A 27,095-nucleotide genomic window follows, 5' to 3' on the forward strand; every position below is an offset into this window, starting at 1 on the left:
ATGTAAATTCTATGTGAGTTCCTTTACATGTGCATAGCAGTAAAATCCATTACATGTGCATAGCATTAAAAATACATTTCCTTAGTTATTCATCATTCAATAGTGTAACAAAGAGCTATTCAGTGTTCTGTATTTTATAACTAATTACTGTATATCTCTTGACAATGTTTTGCTCTTATATTGAATTTTGTGATATTTTCTCATGAAAAGTTTTAAACTTTTCACTGTTTTTAACAAGAAATGTATAAATAAATTAGTGTTTGGTTCATTGTTTTAAACAATTTTATACCCAAAACATTTAGGTGGCAAGAAACAAAACCTGTTTTAACTACTTTAAGCCCTTTTCTAAAGTATCCACAATAACTGAAAGTAAAATTCTGTCTCAAAAAGTTCATTTAATGTGTTTTTAATATTTAAAACGTTTTAACATATAATCAGCCATTGAATGTTCACATTTGTAACCACTCCAAAAATTACATTTTCAAATGTCAAGCTGTGTCTTCTGCTAAAAGACATTTATAAAAGGATTAAAATTGAAATTTAATCATTGTACTTAAAAAGGTAAAATAATCAAAAGTACTTTTTAGGATTTATGTAATAAAAATGAACTGTAAATCAAAGTTGGTAACGCTATCAGTTTGGATATAAAAATGGGTCTAGACCAATCTGTACAAATTTATTAATATTACCCTACAAAAAATTGCTTTTATCATTCAAATCACTCTTTAATCCATTTACCTTCCTTGACATTGATAAAAATATCTAAGCAGTTAATTTTTTTTAACTTAATAAACTACTTTATATTCAAATTATAGGAGTAGAGTTCTCTCTTTTTATTTTATCAGATAGGCACAATGAAATATTCTGTAAAGATTGGGTATGTCTTTATTTGAGCAGTGAAGATGTATACAGGTATAAATACAAATTTCTGTGAATCAAATTTATTTTACAATTTACTTATTGTTTGTGAATAAGTTCTGTAATTTGGTTGTTTTATAGTGTATTTCTTCAATATGGATTTCTAATCCAAACTATTGGGTGTGTGAGTTATTGGAGAACTTTGTTTGCATTTTTTTGTAGTTATTATCTCTTAATAACTGACTGTGTTATAATTTTCTTTTGGAATGTTTGTAAATGTTCTTTCCTTTTATAGTTTTGTTGTTACATAAGTTATGGATAATTTTTGCAATGAACATACTGCCTGTTAATCACCTTAGTGTATTGACAATATTTTATGGCAATGACATCTGGATGTTGTTTAATCCATTGTGATATTGAAATAATAACGCTTTTTAATATGTGTAACTTATTGAAATGAAATGTTAAAAAAATACTGACTCATGTTACTGAAACCATTAAAAAACTAAATAAGTTTTTAAAATAATAAGCCTTGTTTGGCACTTACACCATAGACCATAATTATAAACCATAATGTATTTTAATAGTTACTTTAATCAGTATAACAGTTATTAAACTTTATATTATTTTGTTTTCTGTTCCAAACCTAGGGATAGATTTTAAAACTCATATAACCTAATTTTAAATACTCAAGAATGGAATTCAAATTCAAACTCTGTTCTGTGGTAAAAATTTAATTAACAAAGTTGTCCGTGTGCTTGGGAATTTATGAGATATTTTGAATGTTCTGTTCTGTTTAAAAAAAAATAAGAACTTTTTCATCTTTAAAACTTTAATTGTATAAAGTAAACACAATATAATTGGCTCGTGAGGAAATTTAAGTCAGTGTTCCAATTTTTAGGAGTAATATTGATGAGCACATGGTTCTTACAATCAATCTCACGATGATTGATTCATGATTCTTACGATGTCACAATATGGCCAAATATTAAATATATGCTATACAAGATATACTAAAATTTGGATATCAATAAAATACTGTATATTTATAACAGATCCGCAGTTAACTGAACAAAAAATATGTTTTGCACATAAATAGGTTCAGTACAAGTTACGGCTTGACTAGAAGATAATTTGCTTTAGGTACTTAATAAAAAATCCATAAAATTATATTGAGTGTTGTGTTGAGTGTTAGTTTATTAAATATAACACTAGAATGTGTAAAAAATCTCACAATCATTATAAACATAAAGTGTTAAACATGAAAAAAATCTGTTATTGACGGTTGAAAGTCTTTTCTGTATGCAATTTAATTTTACTTTTCTGCTGAAAAGGTAAAAATGCCCTCAAAGCTAAGGATCATTGACAATGTAGATTAGTGTTACATTGTACAATTTTGAACTGTCCCCTTCCATTTCAATGATAGGAATATAGAGTTTGCCTATACTAAAAGAAAAATGTTTACCTATGGACAACATGTACAATAGTCAATGGCGCAGTGTAGCGGGTGTTGTCAAGCAATGTCAAACGTGGCAGTTGCTTGGATGGACGACATCTGAGTGATCAATCCTCCGCATGCCCGGCTATTGATGGTGGTTCAGAAGTCACCTTTAGACCATTGGTCCCCAGATTAAGTATTAGAGAGGATTTCTTAGCCCTAACTTTGCCTGGTAAAATGACATTCTTAATGTTTACTTTTTACTTTTATAAATTTTAGTGTTCTATTTTTAAATTAATAAGGGGATTTAATGTCTATTTGATACCCTGCATGATAGTGAACTGTAGACTGTTTAATAACTTCAGATTTGCTATTAAGAAGAAATTAGCCTGCATATCAGGCTAAACCTTGTTAGTTGTGTTTAGTTGTTGCTTAGCTTTTGGTCTCATTATTCCTCAATGTTCAGCTAAAAATTTGTAACTATAGTCCCACTGATGCGAGATACATATTCTATGTATTCAAAAACCCAAAAAATCTATTTTTGGATTCATGAAGATACTGTTTAAATTTGATACCCTCACACAAATACACATCTTTATATATATTTCTTATGTGCGTGTGTATGTCACTAAACTCCTCCTAAACGGCTGGACCGATTTTAATGGAATTTGTTGTGTGTCTTCAGATGGAGTTGAGAATGGTTTAGATTTACAATTCGGTCCCATTTAAATTGTTTAGTTAGTCAATTTTTATTTCTAAACTGTTGGTGATTTTGGAGTGTTTTATATTGGATCCGACAGACTGCGCTACAACACATAATACAAAGTGAAGTGATTGATACTTAACAGCTGTTAACACTTTCAGCTAAAGTTCATTAAAGAGGCAGAAAAATTTGTTTACATTAAAATTTTAGAAAATATTTTATTATTGTAAACTGCTTGATCAGTAGTGTAATGTAGATTTGTAAAGATGAAGTTATTATCTAATTTTAAATTTTTATTGTGCCAATGATCAAGAAACCATCTAGTGCCATGGAAATGATATTTATATGCTGTTATAAAAACTACCTTAGTACAAAGCTGTGAATGTTTGAAATAAGGTAATCAAATCTGGTTAGCTCCTTTGACATGATGAATGGCATTTTTACTGTAGTTGAAGAAAAGCAAATTGGGATAACTTAATCTTGCCCTTATACTTGAAGCATATACCCTTATACATATTTATTAATTGGTGAAAATATCAAAATTACTTAAGAACCAAATCTTAATCTAAGTTGGATTTCCAAACCAACATATGAGACCATTTTTTGTTTGTTAGTGCAACAGCATAATACAATTGTGGAACCGTAAATAGATTATACCGGCAGTGAATTTAAACAACCGGAACACTCATATTGACCACAGCAACTTTTTAGTTGTACAATACACTTTCGTCATTGAGACAAAGAGGTAAACTGTTATTTTTATTGAAATCTTCGGAGAACTTCAATAAATTATTATGGCATGTTGGAGGGAAATACAAATCTTGTATAAAGTGTTTAACTTTACGACTTCCCAAAAAAACTTAAATCTAAAATGGATCAGGAGATTGGAATAGCTTTGATTGATTATGGATTATCGCAGGACTGTTTATTATGTCATAGAAAAAGAATACATGAACACATTGTCCGGTTTTTCAACAGGGAATTGCGTGTGAAGCCACGGGTAACTGCTAGTTAAATTATACAGTTTAACAAAATATTGAACAAATGTTTTCTCTTTCGAGCTGTGAAGGGTACATGCTGTAGAATATATGGAAATTAATTTTATATTAGGACTGACATTGAAAATATTTTAATTTGATATCACACACAAAATATATTTTGAAACATTTAACTTTTACAAAAAAGGTGGACATATGTTGGGGTTTGACAAATTTGGATTTTGTATCGCTCCTCTTACCCCTAAATTGAATCATTGTTCTATAGTTTCTGAAAGTACTAAGTCTACTTTGTCAATGATTGATCCAGTGACCATGTCTAGCTTTATTGAGGTAGAGAATAAAACATGTAAAGTCTGAATGAATATTAGTATTTATAGCTCTTTTCATCAATTACAATCTTGTGAGATATGTGTATGTGCATTATGAATGGCATGTTTTCATAATAAACAAATAACTGCTAATTGTTATATGCCAAAATAATAATAAAAAAAAACATAATTTATGTGTTTAATTAAAATTAAGTATTGGAGGGGTAAAATTTGATAACGTAGCCAAGAGCACCGTAGAGCCTAAATTCCCATGTTCATACACGTAGCATACATAATTGATGTAAACATAGTAAACAAATGATATTTTTAAGTTATAGAGTAAGTTAATGGTGTTTTGGTTATATATTATGTCCTGGTAATTAATCATTCACCAAACTATAATGGATTCAGAGAAAACTCATCTATCATCTCATTATCCATGTTTTAACTATAGAATGTGTTCATTTAGCAATTCCCATTATTATTAATGTTGAATATTGGTAGTTTATTTTAAAACAGAAGAAATATAAATATATTGAGAATTGTGTTTGATGTAACATTCTGAATAATAGTTAAATGTGTATATAAAACGTAAGAAATCCAATGCCATAATTTATCCATTAACATAATCTGTAGAATTTGTTCTTTTGATCCCCATTCACCTCTTAGGCAGTATAACATTATGGAAACTTAATTTCATTGTGATTGTAGTTGTAAGTGTATATATGTAAATGTTAATAATATTTGTCCGTAACCAGATGTTATGTTTTATAAGATAATGTAAACACAGGCATAAAAATGATACTAGTCTTTGTTGAACGTTATTAATTACTTGAATTATTTGCTCAAAGTTTATTCATTTATCATTGGCATAAAAATATTGTATAACTTACTTTGCATGACGAAAATCCTTGGTTTATATTTACCTGCATGATTGTTCAACCAAAGATTGATTTTGTTTTAACATTAAATTAATTTGTGTAGGCCAATGACCACACACTTTATTACTGCGGTAGCAGCTATTGGTGTATGTTGTAACAATTTTTGTGTCAACAAGTTTTTATATACACATTAGCTGTTGTAATATATACCCGGGTTCATTTCAACAGTACATAAAAATATTTTAATTTTATATTTAATTAGAATACTGCAAGTTTATGGAATTTGTTGTATATTATTATCAAATATCAGATAAATTTACCACATGCCAAAGTGTATAAGAATGTGTAAAATATATTAAGCTTTACAACAAAACTGTGTCTTTTATCTCCTAATATGTGATCTAAGGTTCCTTGTAGACAACAGGCCAGACAAAACACATCTAAACATAGTGAATAAAAGTACATTAGCTTAAACGAGCTACGATATAAATGTCTCAATAACTCACAATTGTATAAAAAAGTATTCTTCAGTAAATTATTTTATCGAAGCACAGCAGCAAGGTTACTGTGACCAACCCGCAGTAGTCTAATTCACTCAGTTTTTCAGCAAAAGCCAGACATTACCCAAATTCTAACTATGGTGTGCAAATCTAAATCATCCAATTGAAAAAATGTAATTTTGCAGCAAATTTTTGGTATACAAAATCTTAAGTTCTTTGAATCAGATATAACCTTATGTAGAAGTCAATACAATTGTTCTTGAATTAATAAATGAAATAATGGTTTATTTCTCCTTCCTAAGACTAATTTACAACATTTCTTAAGCCTAGAAAAAACCTTAATGCTATTTTAATTAGTGTTCAGGTGAACTATTTACAAAACTTTAAAATAATATTTGTCTCAGGAGTTCACTTCTTATCTTTGACAAACAACCAAAAGATTCTGCCATTATCTGTATTTACAAAAAAATCACAATAAAATTTAAAAAAAACTTTCTATTTACTACATAAATTCAATATCTTCAAAAGTGTACTAAGAAGAATGTTAATGCAAATCTAACACTAAAGTAAATCTAAATGCTTATTCATTTTACAAATCAATGTAAACAAATTAAAAATAAACTTTCAAACTAAAAAAGTAACAAATATACAATTATATATAAATATTTATTTGTTTTTTACTAACACATCTCCAAAACATTTACATTTTCAAAATTTCAGAGTCATAATTTAACTTTATACAAAAAGACACTAATAGAATTGCACTTTTAAATTTAATTAGGAAGACTATTAAAATATTTGGGCCCTAAATACATAAATGAATTCTAAAGTAATAACTGAACTTTATTTCCACTTCTCTCGTAAAACACATGTAATACTTCAAATATAAATGAATGTTTTACAGGTAAGATAGTTTGTTCAATGAATAATGGTAACGAACTTTCTTGTACTCGCTTCTTCAGAATTATCCGTAGAAAATGATTTTAGGTCATTCTTAATTTATCTATATACGTTTTGAAAGTTCCACCACTAGTAGAACCCATGTAAAGTAAAACACTCTCAACATATTTACAATATAAAAATTCCTTAGAATGTATGGATTTGTTGATTTTGTAGTCTATTGATTTGTTTTTCCAAAGTTAATTTGTCATCTAAAATGATTCTGAGATATTTAAATGAATGCACTTTTTCCATTGCCTGACAACTGCGGATATCCTGAGCACACCCTTGTGATAAATTACATTATTTTAAAAATCAAAAGGCTTAAAATGAAAATTTGTATATTTTGTTTTTGAAATGTTTATTTCCATTTTATTAATCATGTGCCAATTCCTCAATCTTCGTAAGTCTTGTGTTATGTCAGCAAGCAATACCTCTATCCTTTCCTGCATAAAAGATTCCTGCGTCATCAGCAGACAATAGCATTTCCTCGCAAATTTTGTGTCGGAAGGTCATTAATGAATATTAAAAATAAAGTATCGATCCTTGCGGTACCCCCACTCGAATTGGGTGAGTTCTAGTGAGGTGGTTACCAATTCACACTTGTTTCCTCCCTATGAGAAAACATCGGGAACTAGTTGAGCACAACTCCTCTCACTTCTAGAGCCTTCAGTTTATTAAGTGATCAACCATGTCAAATCCTTTTTTAAAATTAATAAAAAGGTGTGTAGTTTTGATATTGTTGTTAAAATGATTGTATATGTAATGGGTTACTTCATTAAAATCGGTTTCCGTAGATTTTCCTTTTTGAAATCCGTACTGTTTTGGAATAAAAAAAATTGTTCTTCCAATAAAACAACTAAACCTTATTTTCATTATCTTAGAAAAACTAAGAGTAGGAATGTATTTTGTTTCTTTAAAAGAGGACAATCACCCTGAATTTAAGTTTCTCTAGAAATAGACCTTGCAAAAAACTTAAATTTACTAAACCTTCCAGAAATGGCTCCATTTATGCTACTGAGTCACACATTTTTCAATAACATTACATTGAACATTGGATAACATCAAAGCCTGATGATTAAAAAGAAATGTTTAGCTTTTCATTACTTGCACCACTACCAAAATTGTAGTTGTTAAAAAGAAGGAATGTACATTGTTTTTTACTTGGGGTTCATTTAGAGTTAATAAGTCAGCCGGATCGATATCAACGTGGATTTTAACCAAAAACAGGTTTATCACGAGTGCAACTTCTGCCGGTTCCATGATGACGGTTCTGTTTTTATCTTCTATTCGTTCAGTGCTCTTACTTGTTTCTACTCCAGTTAGACTTTTTATAATTTTCCATTGTTTGTACGGACCACTCCAACTATTCATTAATAGACTAGAATAGTAATCATTTTTTACACAGTCAATTTCAGTTGTCAAATTTGCACACAGTTTGTTGAAATAATTTTTTAAAATACAATCATAAGGTCATTTTTTTAAAACCTAACATACAATGGTCAGTTAAATTAATGTAAAAAAAAAACAATTTTTGTAGTTTTATACAATTATTGAACTCTTTTCTTTATTCTTGACAAAAGTGTGATCTATACAGGTGTTAGAATTTTTTTTTTTTTGAGTAGGTGTGTTGATTAATGGTAAAAATCTGTTATTACACATTAAATGTATGTAGCTAAACGTTTGAGGGTTCGTATCTAAAAGATTTGTATTTACATCTCCTATAAAAACTGTGTTTGTATTGAGGAAATTGATATAATCGGACAGTTAGACCATGAATCCTTTTTCACTAAACTCTAGTAACATGTATATACAACATAATTTAGAATGTGATTTACTTAATGTAATATCTAAAACTAACCTATCAGTTGTTCTCATGCTATTTATGTCTACCTTTTTGACCAAAAATATCATTGGCCACAAAACATGAAACACCTCTAAACCTGTAGTTGTTGTTGCATTTTAAAAATTTATTATAACTTTGAATATTATACAAACATAATCCATCTTAACCAATCCAAATTTCAGTAAGAACAACAAAATTGACTTTGTTTTTAACTCAGAAATGTCTATTGATAAATTATTTGTTAATAAATTATTAAAGTTTTTTTTTTTGTTAAACTTCTAATATTAGCATAAAATCAGAAGTAATAACTGCTGTTTATGTTTAGGAAGGAACAATAAATCTTGTAAGTTATTTTGTTAATCATTATAGTTGTATTGAACATTTAAAAACCAAAAAGAACTACATATTTTTACAAAAGCTAATTAAATTCCAAATTCTAAAAAGTATTTTAAGATTTATAATTTTCTTAGTTTCATTTCATTTTATCCGTGTCATTTAACTTTAATACATTTTTTCCCATTTTTCTTCCGAATGTAGAACTTTCCATCCCAGCACGAAACATGCTCCTCTTCATTTTAGACCAAACCAACTTTTTCTCTGGAGACAGATGCTCGTTCACGTAGATCTTTTGTGGCGGGTTAGAAGTGTGTACAGTCCTTGTGAACTTGGTGATCCAGGTGTCTCTCTCGACCTTGGTGCTGGATTGTACCACCGGTGACTGTCCTCATTCCTTGTTGAATGATGGTATTCTATGTGTTGGTTGCCTAGATATCAACTCCCAGTGGTGTTCCCACATCCTTCAATATGCTGTTTATATCTTCTTGCAGAGTTACAGGTATCCCACTTATCTCGATGTTAGACCTTGAGCTAATTGTCTATAGCAGTGGTTCTCAACTGAATTATTTGAGGATCCCCAAAACCCAACCTGGACACATTTTTGGTGGACTCACTTAGTAACAGCGTTTGAATGTAAGTTTAGAAAACTGAACAATGGAAGACATTTTGTTATTTTATGTTTATTTTTTATGCTTACAAATTGTAAGTAGAATGTTTTGTACTATGAAATGCATTTTTTATATTATTTTTTTGTTTTATATTGTCATTAAAACAATTATAATAAAATCACACAAAAAACTAATTATTTTATTTATTACATTTATTTTGTATTTGAAGTAATAAGGATCATTTATAACAAAAAACAGGAAAACTTATTTCATGAAAGTACAGGTAATAAATTAACATACGTACAATGCCCGATTGGTAAAAAAGAAGCAAATTGTCATAAAGTATTTAAAATTACATTAAAAACCTATATCAATATTTACTTTGAAAAATTGTTATTAAAAATGTTCTAATAGAAGTGATTTTTTAATCATAATTACAAAATCATTTACAAATATTTAACACTAACTAACTACTTATTTAGTAATAAAAAGTTGGAAGAAATTTATTGTACAAAAAAAGGAGAGTATCGTGTCTTCATTTTAGTTGTATTTACTTTTATACAGGGTGAAGCAGACCACCTATTTGTGAAGTATAGCGGCCAAACCGAGATACTTAACTACTTTAAAAAAATTAAATTCCCAAATTTCAACCCCAACAATTCTGGAAAATAATTTTTGACACCCAAAAATGCCCCAATATAGCATTTTGGGGGGGGGGGTGTGTAAAGGTAATTTAAAAACTATTTTCAAATGTAAAAGTATTCAAGCTGTATCTTATTTTAAAGGCCATTCACTGATTATTTTGAAAAAAGTTGTAATTTATTTCAATTCTTATATACTGAAAAAGTAAAACAAAAGTAAAAGAAAACAATCATCTTTCGTTAAAAACACTAATTATATTGACTTTGATATTGCTGGTCGTCTTGTCTCTGAAAGAAATTGGACGCCGATTTTAGAGATCGAGGATGTTAATCTGTCTGCATCTGAGTTTATTGAATATTTGCAAGATATTCTATCACAATCCTCAATTAATAAGAACCCAATTTCTTCTAAGCACGTCAAACTAAAGCCGTGGGTTACCGCTGGACTAATTAAATCAATTCGAGTTAGAGATAGAATGAGTAAGAAGCTCAAAAGTCAGCCTTTTAATACAATGTTAAAAACCCGCTTCAAGCACTATAGAAATCTCTTAAATAAAACTATTAAATTGGCTAAAGAAATGTATTATAGGAATAAAATTAATGAATCAAAAAGTAATAATAAGCTCTTTTGGAAAAATATTACTGAAATTATGGACATGAATAAAAAAAAAAGAGTCCTTTCCTATTGAACAGTTTCTGGATGGCAAAATTAATATTGAGACAAATGATATAAATAATGTAGCTAACCCTTTTTTTCCCCCCTTCTGAGGGAAGAGGACACTTTGTCCCCGCACTTAGTCCTAAAAGGACCTTTGCGCCTCCCTTACTTTAATTTGTGCCCTCAAAAACTGAGGCTTTTGCAAAAACCAATCAGATTTAAGGGCTCCTGTTCTCTGATGTCCTTGGGGCTGAGGAGATATGTTCCCAAGTATCTTTGATTCTGCTCCCTTTTTGGCGAGGATGTCCGCTTTTTCATTCCCATGAATTCCTTCATGACCCGGCACCCAACCGAGTGTTACTCTGTTATTTGTTGCTAGCTCTGCTAGAGCATTCCTGCATTCCCAGACCGCTTTCGAATCAATCGAACAGGTATCCAGTGCCTTCAGTGCAGCCTGACTATCAGAGAGTATTAGGTATGATAATCCTTTTGTCCTCAACTGTGTGAGTCTTCTGGAACATGAATCTATTGCCATGACCTCCGCCTGAAAAACTGAGGCATGTCTTCCTAGGGGCACAGCCATATCAACTCCAGGTCCATGTATTCCATATCCTGCCCTAGAGTCTAGGAGTGAACCATCGGTGAAAAACTTCAGGACTCCTTTTTTAGGGTAGGCCTCCCTTTTAATCCATTCCTCCCTACTTCCGATAGAGACTGTATATGGGTTTTCAAAGGAGTATTTCTTAACCATAGTATCAGATACTTTGGTTAGCATTTCAGCCTCAGGAAAATTTTCCAATATCTTCATGTGGCCTTCTAGGGAGGTAGCATTTATTACCTTTGTTCCTAGTAGCTTCATTGCGCTCATCGCAGCTGTTCTCATCACTTCCTGGCCAAGAGGAGTGTAACCCAGAACCGCTTCCATTGCTAGTGTTGGGCAGGAGCTCATTGCTCCCGTGATGATTAAGCAAGCTAGCCTTTGAAGACTCTGTAGCCTTTTTGCAGCTGTTGTTTGTTCGACCTTCGGCCACCACACTAGAGCAGCATATGTGACCATTGGTTTTACTATGGTTTCGTAAATCCAATATATCATTTTGGGTTTAAATCCCCATTTAAATCCAAAGAGTCTCTTACAGGCCCCAAGGGCCATTATTGCTTTGGATGTCTTGTTTCTAATATGGGAGTTCCAAGTGAGCTTCTCATCCAGGATTAAACCCAGATACTTCACTTCCTTTGTTTGGTTAATGCTGATTCCCTCCAGGACCGGTTTTGCTAGCTGGAATTTCCTTTTCCTGGTAAAGGTAATCATATTAGTTTTTGATGGGTTGATCCGCAGACCTTCCCCATGACACCAGTTGCTTATGAAGTTCAGTTCTGTTTTTATTAGGTGTTCCAGCCTGCCTATGTTTTTCCCTTTAATCATAAACACTAGGTCGTCCGCATAACAAAGTAGCCTTATTCCCCTCTTCTCTGCTTTTCTTAGGAGATCATCCACTACCATCGCCCACAGGAGAGGAGATAAGACTCCCCCCTGGGGGCAGCCTCTTTGGGCCGTGATCACAGCCGATTCGTCCCCGTACTTGGCTTTCACCTGTCTGCTTTTTAGGAGGGCTACTATCCATTTGACTACGTCTGGGGAAACTCCAAAGCGTTCCATCGCAGTCTCCATGGATTGGTATGCTACTCGGTCGAAAGCTCCTTCAATGTCCATAAAGACGCTGACTAGGGCTTCCTTTTTTTCGAAGGTATTCTCCACCTCTCTCACTAAACTGTGGAGAGCAGTGGTGGTTGATTTTCCTTCTATGTATGCGTGTTGTGTGGGACTAAGTGGGTGTTCCAGTAATATTACGTCCCTTATGTGTCTATTTATTATTTTTTCCATAGTTTTCACCATGAAGGAGGTTAGGCTTATGGGTCTGTACGAACTGGGTTTTGTTGGATCCCTGTCATTTTTTCGCAAGAACACCACTAGTGCTATCCTCCAGTTCTTTGGTATATATCCTAAGGCGAAACTGCTTCTAAATAGAATGCTAAGGGTATTTAGTAGAATATCCAGCCCCTCTTGAAGAAGGGCTGGAAAAACTCCATCCGCCCCAGGAGATTTAAATGGCTTGAACGATCTTATAGCCCATTTAATTCTTTTGTGTGTGAATAGTCTGTTAGACAACTGTCTGGCTTTTGCCACCTCCCGACTGGATCCCTCCCCATATAGAGAATAAGTATCCTCATTACGAGTTAGCTGACCCCCCGGGAAGTGTGTCTCCAGAAGTAGTTCTAACGTCTCCTTCCTGTTCATTGTTAGGTCTCCATTGTCCTTTACTAGAGTCCCCATAGGATTAGTATGCTCCGTTTGGAGAGTTTTTTGAAGCCTGGATGCCTCGGGAAGACTGTTAATATTTTTACAGAAATTCCTCCAGGTTCTTCTTTTATTTGTTCTAAGTTCTTTTTTATATTCATTTTGGGCCTGTAAATAAGGGAGCCAACCGTCTGTCCTTTTTGCCCATTTTAATAATTTCCTCGTTTTGTTTCTTAATGTTTCCAACCTCCCAGTCCACCACGGCACATCCCTCTTCAACCGGTTTTGCCTGGGAGGACAGTTTTTCTCGTAGGCCTTTATTATAGCTTGCTCTACTATTTGTGCAGACCTTTCTAATTCAAATTCATTTTTCTGAAAGGGTCCTATTTCTTCCAACTCTTCTGCTAGGGACTCTCTGTAACCTCTCCAGTTGGTAGATTTAGGAACCCTGTGGGTCACGTATCTTTCCCCTATCTCCTCTATGTCGAACCTAATTGGACAGTGGTCCGATAGTGAGGCCTCCTTGGAGACGTGCCACCTTACAATATTTATGTTTTTGAGTCCTGTAGATAGGGTTATGTCTAGGACTTCTTTCCTATTTCTAGTTATAAAGGTTGGGCTTGACCCTCTATTCTCTAACACTAGGTCATTGCTGAACATAAAACTGTAGAAGTTCCTCACCTCTCTTGTTTATGTTTGTGCTTCCCCAATACGTATGGTGAGCATTGCAGTCGCAGCTGAGAATGAGGGCCGAGCCTCTGTCTCTGCAGCTCTGCAATAGTCTTTCTATTTCTTTCGGTGGGCAGCTTGTTGACGGGTTGGGGAAGTAGGCTGAGGCTATAGTAACCTCTCTGTCCCCTTGCAGTGAAGCCACCTTCACTGTAGCCGCCACCAGATCTCTTGTTATTAGATCTGTAATCGGAAAGGCTGTTATTAGTTTTGAAGTTAGAATACAAGTTCTTGGGTTCTCAATTGTTCGATCATAAATGAGATTACCTACCTGAGTTGTCAGTCCTCTGATGCAACCTCTATTGATCCAAGGCTCCTGGATTAGGGCGATATCCAGGCCTGTTGAGATAAACCTTCTTCCCAAGATGTCAGTTGCGCCCTTTGCATGGTGTAGGTTTATCTGTATTAGGCGCATACTTATGCCTTTTTCCCACCTCCCCCAGGTGGTCCATCCCCGTCTCTTCTTTTGGATTGCTTGGAGACTTTGTCCGCTTTTCTTCCTCGAGCCGAGACGAATGGTCCTTTGAGAGAAGGTCCCCTCTTCAAGAAGAGAGAACAGGTTGGTCTTTCGTCTTCGACCGCTGCACTGGCTTGTGGAGTAGACCTTTCAGGTAAGGTATGTACAGATTGTTCTGACACCTTCGTGGCCTCCTCCACTTCCATCTCTTCAGCGGTGCTTTTTTCTGTGGTGACCGTCTCAGATTTCTCTGAAGTCCCCTCTTCTCTTGTGGGTTGTTCTGTGTTTCCTTGGTGTTTCTTTTTCAGTCTAAGCTGAACTTTTCCCAAACTTGTAGCCGATCCATGGACCTTCCTTCTCAAGCTTGTTCGCTGTAGCGCAGTCGACTGCCAGGGTGAGTAGGACAGACTTCCCCTCGTCGCTTCTCCGCAGAACGTTCCATTCTCCGACAGATAGCTCTTTGTTTTGTCCTTTTAGGAGCTTCATTATCTTGTCGGTAGTATCGTGAGTACTATCAGGAAGATAGACAGTCGCAATTCTCACACGAGGGATTTCTTCCTCTGGTACAATCCTTAGACTGGCCTCTTCCCAAGGCTTGAGGGAGTCTTGCTTTCCTTTAAGCCATTCAGCTGTTTCGGTATTTTCGCAGGTGAAGATTAGAACCCCTTGTCTCCTGTTGATACCGTAGAATCTTGGAGAGTAGGGACCCTCCTGTTCTTCCACGATAGCTTCCAGGATGAAGCTCTGGATCTTCTCCATCTGTTCCGTTGTAGGTAAGGTCTCGGGAAAATTGGAGTGCAAAACCCCCACCCTTAAACCAGCTACCGCTTGTTTGTAGGAAGGTTTCTGGGGTTGTCCAGATTGCTCCTTGTGTTTCCCTTGATTTCCTTCGTTCTTTGTTTTCTTCCTCTGATGGGCCTCCGGAGTGGATCCATCAGAGTGAGGTCTTTTCGGTTTCTTTCCCTCCTTTTGTTTGTTTAATTTTTTATTTCTTTCTTCTGGAATTGGTTTTAAGGCCAATTCCCTGGCTTCTTCTTGAGAGTACCCTCTTTTTCGAAACCAGACCATGCGTTTCCTGGCGGCTCCACATAACTTAGGCAGTACTGGGAGCTAACACATTATGTCGGGGTGGGTGCCAACTTAGCCAGTGCTGTGCCTCCTGTGACTGAAGTCGTTATGAATGACGAGGATTACGTGGCGGATTCTTACTTCCAGCTTCCGAGGATGTCCTTGCTCGTGTTATGCAAAACCTTAAGAGCGGGTCTGCTCCGGGAGAAGATGGAATCCCAGCTACTCTTATCAAAAAATGTTTTAATTTATTAAAGCTTCCACTTCTACACATTATAAACAATAGTATGTCACTGCAGGGAAATGTCACTGCAATGTATGCAGGGAATTTTCCCAGCATCTTTTAAAATGGGTAAAGTAATCCCAATCTATATGGAAGGCCCAAAAAATCAATGTGTTAGCTTCAGGCCAATAATTTTAACTAGTGGTTTATCTAAAGTATTGGAGAAGTGTGTTAGAATTCAACTCGAAAAATATTTAAATATCAATAATATTCTCGTACAAAATCAATTCGGCTTCAGAAAAGATAAGAATTTGAATGACGATTTATATTTGCTTACTAAAAGTGTTCATGACACAATTAGCCGTAATAAAAAACCATTATTGATTTTTATAGATTTAGCTAAATAGTCAATAGTCAATAGTCAAACGTCTTTATTCATGAATCATGTACATTGGTGGTACAGTGAATAGTGTCAAAATAAAATATAAACCTAAAACAAGAAATAATACATACTACATACAAAAATGTTGTGTAACTACAGCTAACTATGGGAGGTGGAAAACTCATCTAATGAATAAACTGCTAAATTTATTACATATTCTTTGAGCATTTTCTTACATTTTGACCAATCATTCTCTTTTTTAATATTTTCAGGAACATATTTTAAAAATGTGTTACCTGCATATGAGGGCTTTTTCTCAAAAAATTTTAACCTGTGAGGCTGAACTATCTCATTTCTCCTCCTAAAATTATAAGAGTGGGATAATGGTATTGATTTAGTCTCTAATTCTTGTTTTTTTGGCAATAAGAATTGTTTCAAATATATATTGACCAAAAACTGTAAAAATTTTTAATTTTTTAAAATGTTCTCTGGCCGAATCATCACGTTTCAGCTTAAGCATAATTCTAATGGCCCTTTTTTGTTGCTTCAAAATGCTATCCATATTTAATTTTTTTGTTGATCCATATAAAACAAAAATACCGGATATCCGGATAAAATATCGGATGGATTATGTAATGTTTTGCTTGAGGAGTTGCAATTTGAATTTTGTGCCTGTACTTGGAGTTTAAATAAGGAAAAATATCTTATTATTGGTATTTACAGGTCACCTAAATCAGATGTAAATATTTTTTTGGATAGGTTAAGTATTTTAATTGTTTATTTTTGTAAAAAATATGATAAAATTATCGTAGCAGGTGACCTGAATATTGACGTTTTAGTGTTAGATAGCAAACATAGATTATTGAAATAGATGTTAAAAAGCCATAATATGAGGTACCTTGTCAACTTCCCAACAAGAGTTACAGAAAACTCAGAGACAGCAATAGATAACTTTTTGATTAAAAATATAAAATTATCTAACTTAGATGTAGAAGGCCTAATTACTTTTTTATCTGATCATGATGGTCAGCTACTAAATTTAAAGTGTAAACATGCAGTGAAAACTGTAAATTTGCCAATAAAAAAAGTAGTACGCAAATTCTCACCCGAAAACATTAATCTTTTTTCACAATTACTTTCTAAAGAATCGTGGTCTGATGTCTACAACTCTAGAGTAGAAACAAAATATGACGTCTTTTTCAAAATTTTCATTTTCTATTTTGATCAGGCTTTTCCCAAAATATTGGTTACAAAGAGAAATAAAAAATGTACATGGATTCCTAAAGTATTAAAAGATAAACAAAAACACGTTATCCAATTAACAAAGGAATATCAAAATAAAAGAAGTAATAGTTTAAAAACATATTTAGATCAGGAAAAGACTATTTACAAAAAAGAATTAAATAAAGCTAAAAACAAATATTAAAAAAAAAAATTGAAAACTCCAACAACATTAAAAAAACTGTCTGGAAAACCAGACTTCCTTATTAACTCTGAAGTTGGGGAAAATGAAGGGAAACCATTTAAAAACATAATTTTAAAACAAGATTCAGAAATAGTTGTAGACCCTAAAAAAAATTGCAAATATGTTTAATGATTATTTTAGTAAAATTTTTACAGATTTGAATGTAAATAGTAATAATCAAAATGGGGAGATTGATGTGGAAACTGATTTTATTGATGCAGTGTTTGTAAAACTAAAGTTTGAACTGAAACCGATTAATGAAAAGGAGGTGGAAAAAATCATACAATCTTTAAAAAATAAACACTGAAAAAAAGGCATGATGAAATTCCTGTGACGGTAATAAAAGCTGTGAAAACCAGCATCAGTAAAATTTTGTGTCACCTAATAAATTCTTCATTTGTGTCAAGCATTTTTCCAAATTAAAACAGGCAAAAATAATCCCTTTACATAAAAAAATGACCCTGAAAATATATCAAACTATCGCCCAGTATCTGTTCTCCCTTCAATTTCTAAAGTATATGAAAAATCAGTCCATTTACAATTATCTGAATTTTTGGAAAAATTTAATATTTTAGATGATAATCAGCATGGATTCAGGAATGGAAGATCAGTTGTGAGCGCCGCTGTTTCTTTTATTGAGTCCGTTGATAAAGGAAAATATACAGCTGGTATATTTATGGACCTTTCCAAAGCGTTCGACAGTGTAAAACATAGTAAATTATTAGAAAAACTTCATGTCATTGGAATATCTAAAAGGGCTCTTAATCGGATTTCTTCTTATTTGACAAATAGATCTCAATCTGTGGAAATTACTCATTTGACAAATCATAACAGAATTATCAAATCTTCATCAGCACATCAGCCAATTAAGTTTGGGGTGCCCCAAGGTTCAATCTTAGGGCCTCTGCTTTTTTTGTGTTATCTTAGGGGTATAGAAGATACCTTAACCTATAGGCAAAATTCAAAACTATGTCTTTATGCTGATGATTCTAATTTGATCATGTCATCTAATTCTCCAGAAGAAACAGAAATCTTTACATTTGTGGAACTGAATAATATTGGAAACTATTTTCAAAATCACAACTTATTGTTAAATTCACAGAAAACCAAATTTATAAATTTTAAAACAGCACAGAACGAAATCACAACATAACCAATAATAACTTATAACTCATTTAACATTGAAAAGGAAAATCAAATTAACTTTTTAGGTTTAACAGTTGATGAGAATTTAAATTGGGATGAACATGTACAGAAAATTTTAATTAAAATTAATTCCGGAATCTTTGCATTATAAAGGTCCTTTTATTGTAATTTGGAAACCTTAAAAAGTATATATTTTGCCCATATTCACTCCCACCTTTTATTCGGTAAACAGTGACCCTCCTCAACTCAAAACCCTTCTCTGCCAGAATAATAACTCCACCTTTAGTTTTCAATTTTCTAGAGAAACCAGATTTTGTTAAATAAGAATCTATATTAAGCCGTTTTATTTCTTCCGCTTTCATGTCATGTTCTGTCAATACAACTATTTGGGGATTTGTTTCGTCTAAAATTGCCTGTAATGAATTTAATCTAGAAGGGAGATGTTGAATGTTTTGATGGAAAATTTTGACTAAATTATGTTGTGTTTTTATTTTATTGGTGTAGTGGTTTGGAGAATTAAGTTTAAAGTTGAGAAGGATGACCAGGCCGCACCACAGCTGGATATCATTGTTTCCAACCCAGCACTGACTCCACCACACTCACCATTACTCTGCTTTACCACTTCACTGTATGAGAAGTCACCAGGTGCCACAGTAACTTGCTCACTTTGTCTTGATGTCTGCGCTGTGAGTTGACCAGCTGCTCTCGCCGCCGCCATGGCTGATGGAGTTAAGTGATCCGCAGCTGGAGTAGCCGGACTCTGACTTGACTTCTTTGATGTTTCCTGGATATCTGCCGGAGACTGAGACTCCTCCACAGTTGCTGTAGGGAAGTGTGACATTTGAGCGTCTAATTGGTATGGTTCAGGATCAATGTCATCCACTTCAAGATCGTCATTTACTTTGGCTGCTATAACGTCTGCCATATGAGCTTCAGTTATTTGTATTGGCGCAGTTTTGTTTTTTGTCTTCAAATCTGGGAATTTTTCCTCCTTCTTCATTAACGAATCTTCATTTAATGGAAATATTTTTGCCAATGTGTCTCTTATACAATACCCTAGTTTTTTTTTTTACCTGTTCGATTTAAGTGCAGTCCACGTTTTCTAAAGTGGAAATATTTAAACTTGTAAACATCCAAATCAATAAAATGCATGTTTTTAATCCTATTTGTCAATTCTCCGATATAACTGTTAACTTGATCGATTTCAAGATGCACTGGGTCCATGATATCGGCGTCAAACCGCCTTGGAACAGAAGTAATGAGTACAGTTTTATTTTCACTCAGCTCTACTAGATTTTTTTCCAGCGATGTGAATACAGATTTAAAGCCACTGCAAAACGAATCATTTGTCCCTCCCATTATAACAATAACCTCATCAGATGATCGCTTAGCTGAATCAACTACATTTAATAAGCGGGCATTAGGGTAAACAAACCCAACTGCTTCGATTTCCCCCACTTTACAACTCTCTTCAATGAACTTCTGTAGATATCTTCCTTGACTGTCTGCGAACAGTGAAAGCTTAACCTTTTTACTTAAAAATGGTTCTGTTTCTTTCTTCTTCTTATTAGATTTGTTCCCTGCTTTAGATATTTTATTATCATATTGTGCCCGTTTTCCGATCAAAGTGTTTTTGAAGTGAAAACTTCTTTAGGCGCGTTGAGCGTTTTGGTAGAGGGTAAAATCCTCGGTTCGCGTCACCGACATGCTAATGATACTAACCTGCATGAAAAAGTCAGTCTCGCTGTGTTTTTTAACCGTAGACTTGGCCGCGGACTACTAACCTGCATGAAAAAGTCAGTCTCGCTGTGTTAAAACTGTCCCGGCGGAGTATGAAAACAGACTGCGAAAATCAGTGACCTTTACGGCTTCCTCTCGCGATTTAAAAGTGAAGCCAATGTCGTACAATTCTGTAAGATGCGTCAAATTAAAGCTCTTAATATTGGCAATCTATTGGTTACATTTTTAAATATTAAAAGAATTTCGAAATAATTTTGATTATTGTTTACATTTTACATAGCGTTTACAATGACAAGAAAAAAGTAGTAAGCGAGGATTTTTTTATTTTTTGGTCAGACAAAATTTGTCAGCGAGAAAGTTGTGTGAAAATAGATGAATATTTTTTTTGTAATTTATCATTTTTTTATTGGAAGTTTAGTTTAGCCTGTAGTAGCGTATGAAGTGATGAGTGAACGTTTCTGCCGGAACTGTAGTTGGCGCATTGGCTCACTGATACCGTATTAACTCAATAAATTAGTTTATTGTGCAATAAAAATACCTTTACGAAAGAACCAAGTTAATTTAACTAATTTATTAGTTTTAAAAATATTGTGGGTTTAATTGTTATTGCAATTATATACTTTATCCGTAGCAATAACTGTATTATTTACAACGGTGTTCAACTCACTGTTGTTCACTCGGTGTTTACTCACTTGTATTCTATGTTTAACTAACTATTAATATTGAGCAATTACAACATATTTTTATACAGATAAATGAATAATGAAAACAACGAATATATTTTTAAACATTTTTAATATTTGTACGAATATTTGTATTTAAAATTTAGCATTATTCATTTTAATTATGTTTTTAATATTTAACCTCTTCATCATGAAATGAGTATTATTACGGTATAAGATTTATCTTACTAGCGTGGTAAAATAGATTTCTAGTTATTTGATAACATTTTTTCGTGGATTTTAAAATTGGAAAATTAAAAACGCGTCACATTTACAATTACAGATGTACTGCTACTATAACGTATTGTTAATTACTCTCAACTTAATAGTTCCGTTTTCACTTAGTTCATCGGCAGTCCCACGACTGCTACTGTTTTTTTTTTTAATATCTGTAAATGATAGTTGTAAAGAGTCAAAGGATTCTTTTTCCTTTTTGATTTTTTGTACAATTATTTCGGTAAACAGGAGCAAGTAGATCTCGCAGTCAAAACCATTACTTTGCTGAGGAACGTTTACCGGAGTGATTTTACATTTAACATTTTTGTTTAGGAATGTTTTTAAAGCAGAGCTTATCTTTACTGCGTGATCAAAGTTTTTAAGACCCAATGAGTCATAGTACAAAAATTCTTCCATTTCAGCCACGTAAAGTAAAAGACTCCAGTGTGAGCCGGAACCTCCAGGCTTATCCACCGCAGGAGAATCATTCACCGGAATGACTATATGAGTTTTACCCTGCAAACTCTACCTTATCTAACACATGTTCAAAATCTGATAAACATTTAATCGCTTGAGAAATTATTGGGTTCATTAGTAGAATTTTTGTGTTGTCAATTACTTTTGCAGATAATACTTGGTAATAAAAGTGTATGGATTCATCAGTTAGCCACTCATTTCCCAATATTTCCAGACTAATTTGAGTTCTTTCAGGTAACTTGTTCTGCTGTTGTGTATCATGTGTTGTAAAAACATCTTTTTTATCCAAGTTATTAGGGGCTGTTTTGTCAGCAACTATCGACTCATTCATGCTCAAGGATTGAGAAACTTCTCTACAAACCTTTGTGTTTAGTGGAGTGCTTGTAGTATGAGTAAATTCCGGTAGACTTTTAGAGCTATCTGCCAATAAATTAACCTTTGTTTTTAATATATTACAGTTGGTTGTGTCGTTAAAACTTATATTCATATTTTTTTCTGCCTCCTTCATTGCCTCATTGAATTTAAAATTTCTCGCCCTATGTTTTCCATAAAGTGATTTGTTCTCTTGAAATGAAGAAATATCCACTTCTTTAACTACACCAACTTCATTTGTGCCATAGAAATTTACAGTGTATTTTTTTTATATTTTTTGAACAATCTATACCAATAATTGCCGCTGGCCAGTGTGGATACCCTTTAACTTTTGCAAAAACGGTGTCACCATGATTAAATTTGTTTTTTATTTGGCTCATAATTAGTAATAAAACTCAAATACACAATATCCAGTCAATTATATATAAATAAAGGTTAGTAGGGATTACAGCAATGCAATATAAAAAATAGCAGTGAGCTGAAGTCTAGATAATAAAATAAATATTTACAATTTAAAATCAATTTGGAAAGAAGAGTAGAGTAAAATAAAGTATTTTACTTTATTTCTTTCCTCCAGTCAGGTGTATTAGTTCATTAATTGAGTGCAGAAAGATAAGCAAACCAGACCAGATCAGGTGAATGGATGACTCATCCATTAAGACTCTGATGTTATCAGCTGTAACCTTGCTCCAAACTTCCTGGTTATCTTGTCAGCCAGTCTTATCTTGTGGGACTTTCCAATAATCACGATCTTGATTTAAATAGTTAAAGTACTCAGCGTTGTAACTCACACATCCTTTCATCACTAATTCGTTTCTGGTATGTAAAACTTTTCTCTCTGACAATTCATTATCAATTTAACATTATTTAACCACTTGAATTTTAACTTTTCTTTAGAGCCAATTCACTAGTAATGTACAATATTCGCCATCTTGATCAAGTTAAGATTGATTTAAGTTTTTGATAAAGTTGATAGACAATTATTAGTACAAAACTTAAAATATATTGGAATACAAGGAAACTCTTGGAGATGGTTCAAAAGTTATTTGTCCGATCGGTATCAAGTTGTTTCTGTTTTAGGCCATACAAGCGTTCCTAAAAAAACTGAGTACAGGGTTTTGCAAGGCAGTACTCTTGGACCCTTGCTGTTCTTAATTTTTATTAACAATCTAGGAAGATTGAATTTGTGTAAAGGACAGATATTTCTTTATGCGGACGACACCGCTTTGTTGTTTGAGGGTGAAAGCTGGGAGGAAGTGAGGGATGTGGCTGAGCACGGTCTACTCACTGTCAAGCGCTGGTTTGATCAATGTCGGCTCACATTTAATATAGCCAAAACTAAATGTATGCCAATATCTATACGAGCTGACGGTTGCCTACATGTGGTGGCCAGTATGGATGCATTTTGTGTGAATTTATTGATAGGGTGAGTGAGTATAAATACTTGGGTGTAGTTTTTGATAATCGTTTGAAGTGGTGTAATCACGTAGCTTACATGTGGAATAAACTTTATAAATTTATTTTTATATTTTGTAATCTACATAATACACTTACAATAGATCTTTTAAAAACTGTATACTACGCTTATGTGCAATCAATTCTTCAGTATGGTAATTTACCATGAGGTGGCTGTTTTCAAAATAACCTTGCTCCCTTAGAAGTCGTCCAAAAATCTATTATAAAAGTAGCTCTGAAGCTAAATTGTACTTATCCAACCAACTTATTATTTGCAGAATTTTAAGTTTTTAACGTCTCGCAATTATATATCCGAACATTAGTTTTGTACATTTTTCAACATCGAGATTCAATTTTCCTCACAGTAACCACAGCTATTTTACGCGTTCTTCACTTCATAACAGAATTATTGTTCCTAGACTCGTTAAAGCCTTTAATTCAACATCATCTCACTATATTGTTCATATAATTTTCACAAAATTACCAAACTTTATAAAAAACTCAAGACCTTGCACTATTAGTACGTACAAAAAAATAGTCAATAAATGGTTAGTAGATGCTGGGCGAGAGGGGTTTCGTCAGTATTTTTCCTCAATCTACACCTAGGTATGCTGTTTTTTTATGTATTAAATTTATGTTATATTTTTGTAATACATTCTATGTTAGTCTGAGTGCTTGGTGAGTTGGTATAATCGTTCGAGTGCAGGCCAATGAGGGCGTGTGGTGCTACGCGCATGTGTGCGTGTGCGTGAGTGGTGTGTTTGTGTGTGTGTAGTGTGTGCATGTGTGTGAGTGGTGTGTATGCAGATGGGATGTGCAGGTGTAATCCAAGTCTCTCTCTACTTATATTGGTTAATTTTTAATTAAAGTCTTTCTGATTGCTCTTTTTTATGTAAGTTATTACATTACCTTTTTAAGTCTTCAAATTTTATTTCATACATAAGTTATATTCCTTTCAAATTTTAGATTTTTTATTAACTAAATTTACTCAGGTATTCCATGCTCTAGCCTTGTATGGTTTATTTTAGAGGTTAAATTTTCTTTTTTCATTTGTTAATGAAAATGTTTGTATTAATGTAAATTCATTCCTTTATATTGAGTTATGATTTTTGAGTGTTAGTGGTAGTGCAGACTGATGAACTCGTTTCCCCACACACAGGCTGATGCCCATGTGGGGATAATTTCCTATAAAGATATTTTTATGTATATTATTTACTCTGTATATAAATTTTGGAAATAAATCAATCAATCAAAACTGAGCGGTCCAAAATGCCAAAGTTGTACGTTTTAGTTGTTTGTTTTCTGTTACCTCATTAAAAGTTTTAGCAAACCCAATTATTTATCCAAGGCTACGTAAGACTAGCTTTTTCTAAAAATATATTACAGTTGTCACTTTTCAGCACATTGCCAATTTTTAAATAGTTCAAAATTCGGGTATTTAAAACTCATAGAACCTAAAAATTTCAAGTAGCGTTGTATGACTTTCATTACACCTATCAACATCTCTCTTAAAAACTGAATTTTTTTTGTATTTAAAGTTTGGCATTATCTTGAGTGGTTGAGAAATGGCGACAACAATACTATGACAAAACAAAACAAAACTCAAGCAATCCATGAGTTTTGCTTTAGTGTTTTGAGCTCCTGTATTTGTCGTAAGTTCTAAGTGAATAAATTTTAAAATATTTTTTATCTTTTAAAACTTTTTCTCTGTTAGATGCTGTAATTTAAGTCATTATTATACCTTCAATTATCTAGGTTGTAACTATTTCGGTCCAACAATTATGCTATTTAACTAAGCATATTTACAGATGTTTGAACTGTAATCCGTTGTTTTGTAAACAAAGTTCTACTCTGTATTTAAAGTTGGGCTTTATACACCCTGTATACAAGAATTGAAATCAATTAAAATTTATTTCAAAATGATCAGTGAATGACTTTTAAAATGATGTACAGCTCTACCTACTTATACTTTCGAAAACTCAAAAATTACCACTACCCCCTCCTCAAATTGCCATTTTGGGGTATTTTAGAAGTTTTTTATCTTCCAGATTTGTTGGGGCTAAAATATAGAGGTTTTTTAAAACAAAGAAAATAGGGTTTGTTCACATACAGTATGAGTTAAAAGTATGGATACACTCTGTTTAGTTTTTGATGGATAAAGATGGAACTTGGGACACCTTTCTAGGATATAGAAGTGAACCTTTAAGTCACTGTTACAACTTCAAACCAGAAAATGAACATTTTACTGGACTTCCTCAAAACTGGTAAGATAAGAGAGGCCTGCCCTGCAGCAGATAATAACCATAAAACAGATTTGAGTTAGTGAGGAAATTGGTTGTCAATTGAAGTTATTTACCTTCTGAATGTGGATATTCATGATTTGCCTCAATTATTACTTTTTAAATAATTTCAATGAGCTGCCATTTTGTACTGGGTTGAGATAGAAAGTTCTAGTTTCCGCTGTTCTTCTTCTTTAATACAAGAAAGGCATGTTAGTAAAAGGCAAATAACACAGTGAGATTTCGGATTATCTTCAGCTACAGAATATGTGACACCAAACATTAAATATTTGCTGTTATATTACAGAATGTACAGCACAAATGCACAACCATTATTTCATGCAACGTTTCTGCCAATTACTTGACAAAATGAGAACAATTATATATAACATATTAAATCTTCTTAAGTGTTGTCACCTACCTCACTAATTGTGTTGACTGTATCTTTAGTTTCGTTGAAAACACTTTAAAATGAAGTTGTAGTTCTAACATAGCAGAGGGACACGGATCACTAGTTAGGAGCCACTGGTCTGTAAAGCTATGCACATCCATTTAATTTAATTTATTTCTAATGGTATAACCATTATCCACTTGATAGATAATGCAAAACACAACAATTAAATTTAAATTGAAATAACTGACGGATAAGTATAATATTGAATAGTTGATTTTAAAAATGATGTGAGATATTTCAGGTTGCAACAAAAAGGCATACTTTACAAAATATCAAAATTAGAATAACAAGCAATAAGTATATTATAAATAACATATAATGAATAAGTTATCATAGATAACATAACAATAAACATGCAATAATTATAATATTCAACACTAATAATAATAAAACAATCTCATATATGGAAGCCAAATGAATAGCAGACAACTTGATTGCGCTAGTCAGAACTGTTATAGGATATGCATTAACTTTGGCTACAACGAATGTAAGGTAGAATCATACAAGTCCAGATCATTTGGTTCATCTGCTCCCGGAATGTTGGATCCTGATCAAGGTACTGTTGGCCATGTAGGACGAAGACACTGTGACTCTAGCGAATAGGGCCTTATATCTTTTGCCAGAAGGAACTCTCAGATTTATTCTTTGAAGCAACTCTGGAGGGTCTATATCTATATTTATAATATTGTGCAAGAAAGGAATGTCCTGAATTACCCGTGTTGATCCTGAGATTGACAACCGTTTGGCTTTGGTTTGTTAAACCTGTATCGGTACTTCAAAAGTCACATGAACATGAAATTGGAAAGGGGTCATTTTTTACGTCTGTTATCATTACTGGATGTTGCCCAATGTCTGTTAACAACCCTTGTGTGTCCCTGACCTTAAAATTTCATATGGATT

General features: G+C 33.0%; 1 protein-coding gene across 1 annotated transcript; it reads right to left on the reverse strand.

Annotated features, from left to right (window-relative positions):
- Positions 1-14,505: 14,505 nt before the first annotated feature.
- LOC124369471 lies at positions 14,506-15,264 on the reverse strand. Its single transcript, XM_046827480.1, has one exon. It carries the CDS (start codon positions 15,262-15,264, stop codon positions 14,506-14,508), a length of 759 nt encoding a protein of 252 aa, XP_046683436.1.
- Between the last annotated feature and the right edge of the window lie 11,831 nt (positions 15,265-27,095).

Source organism: Homalodisca vitripennis, chromosome X (genome assembly GCF_021130785.1).
Source record: "Homalodisca vitripennis isolate AUS2020 chromosome X, UT_GWSS_2.1, whole genome shotgun sequence".
NCBI lineage: Eukaryota > Metazoa > Arthropoda > Insecta > Hemiptera > Cicadellidae > Homalodisca > Homalodisca vitripennis.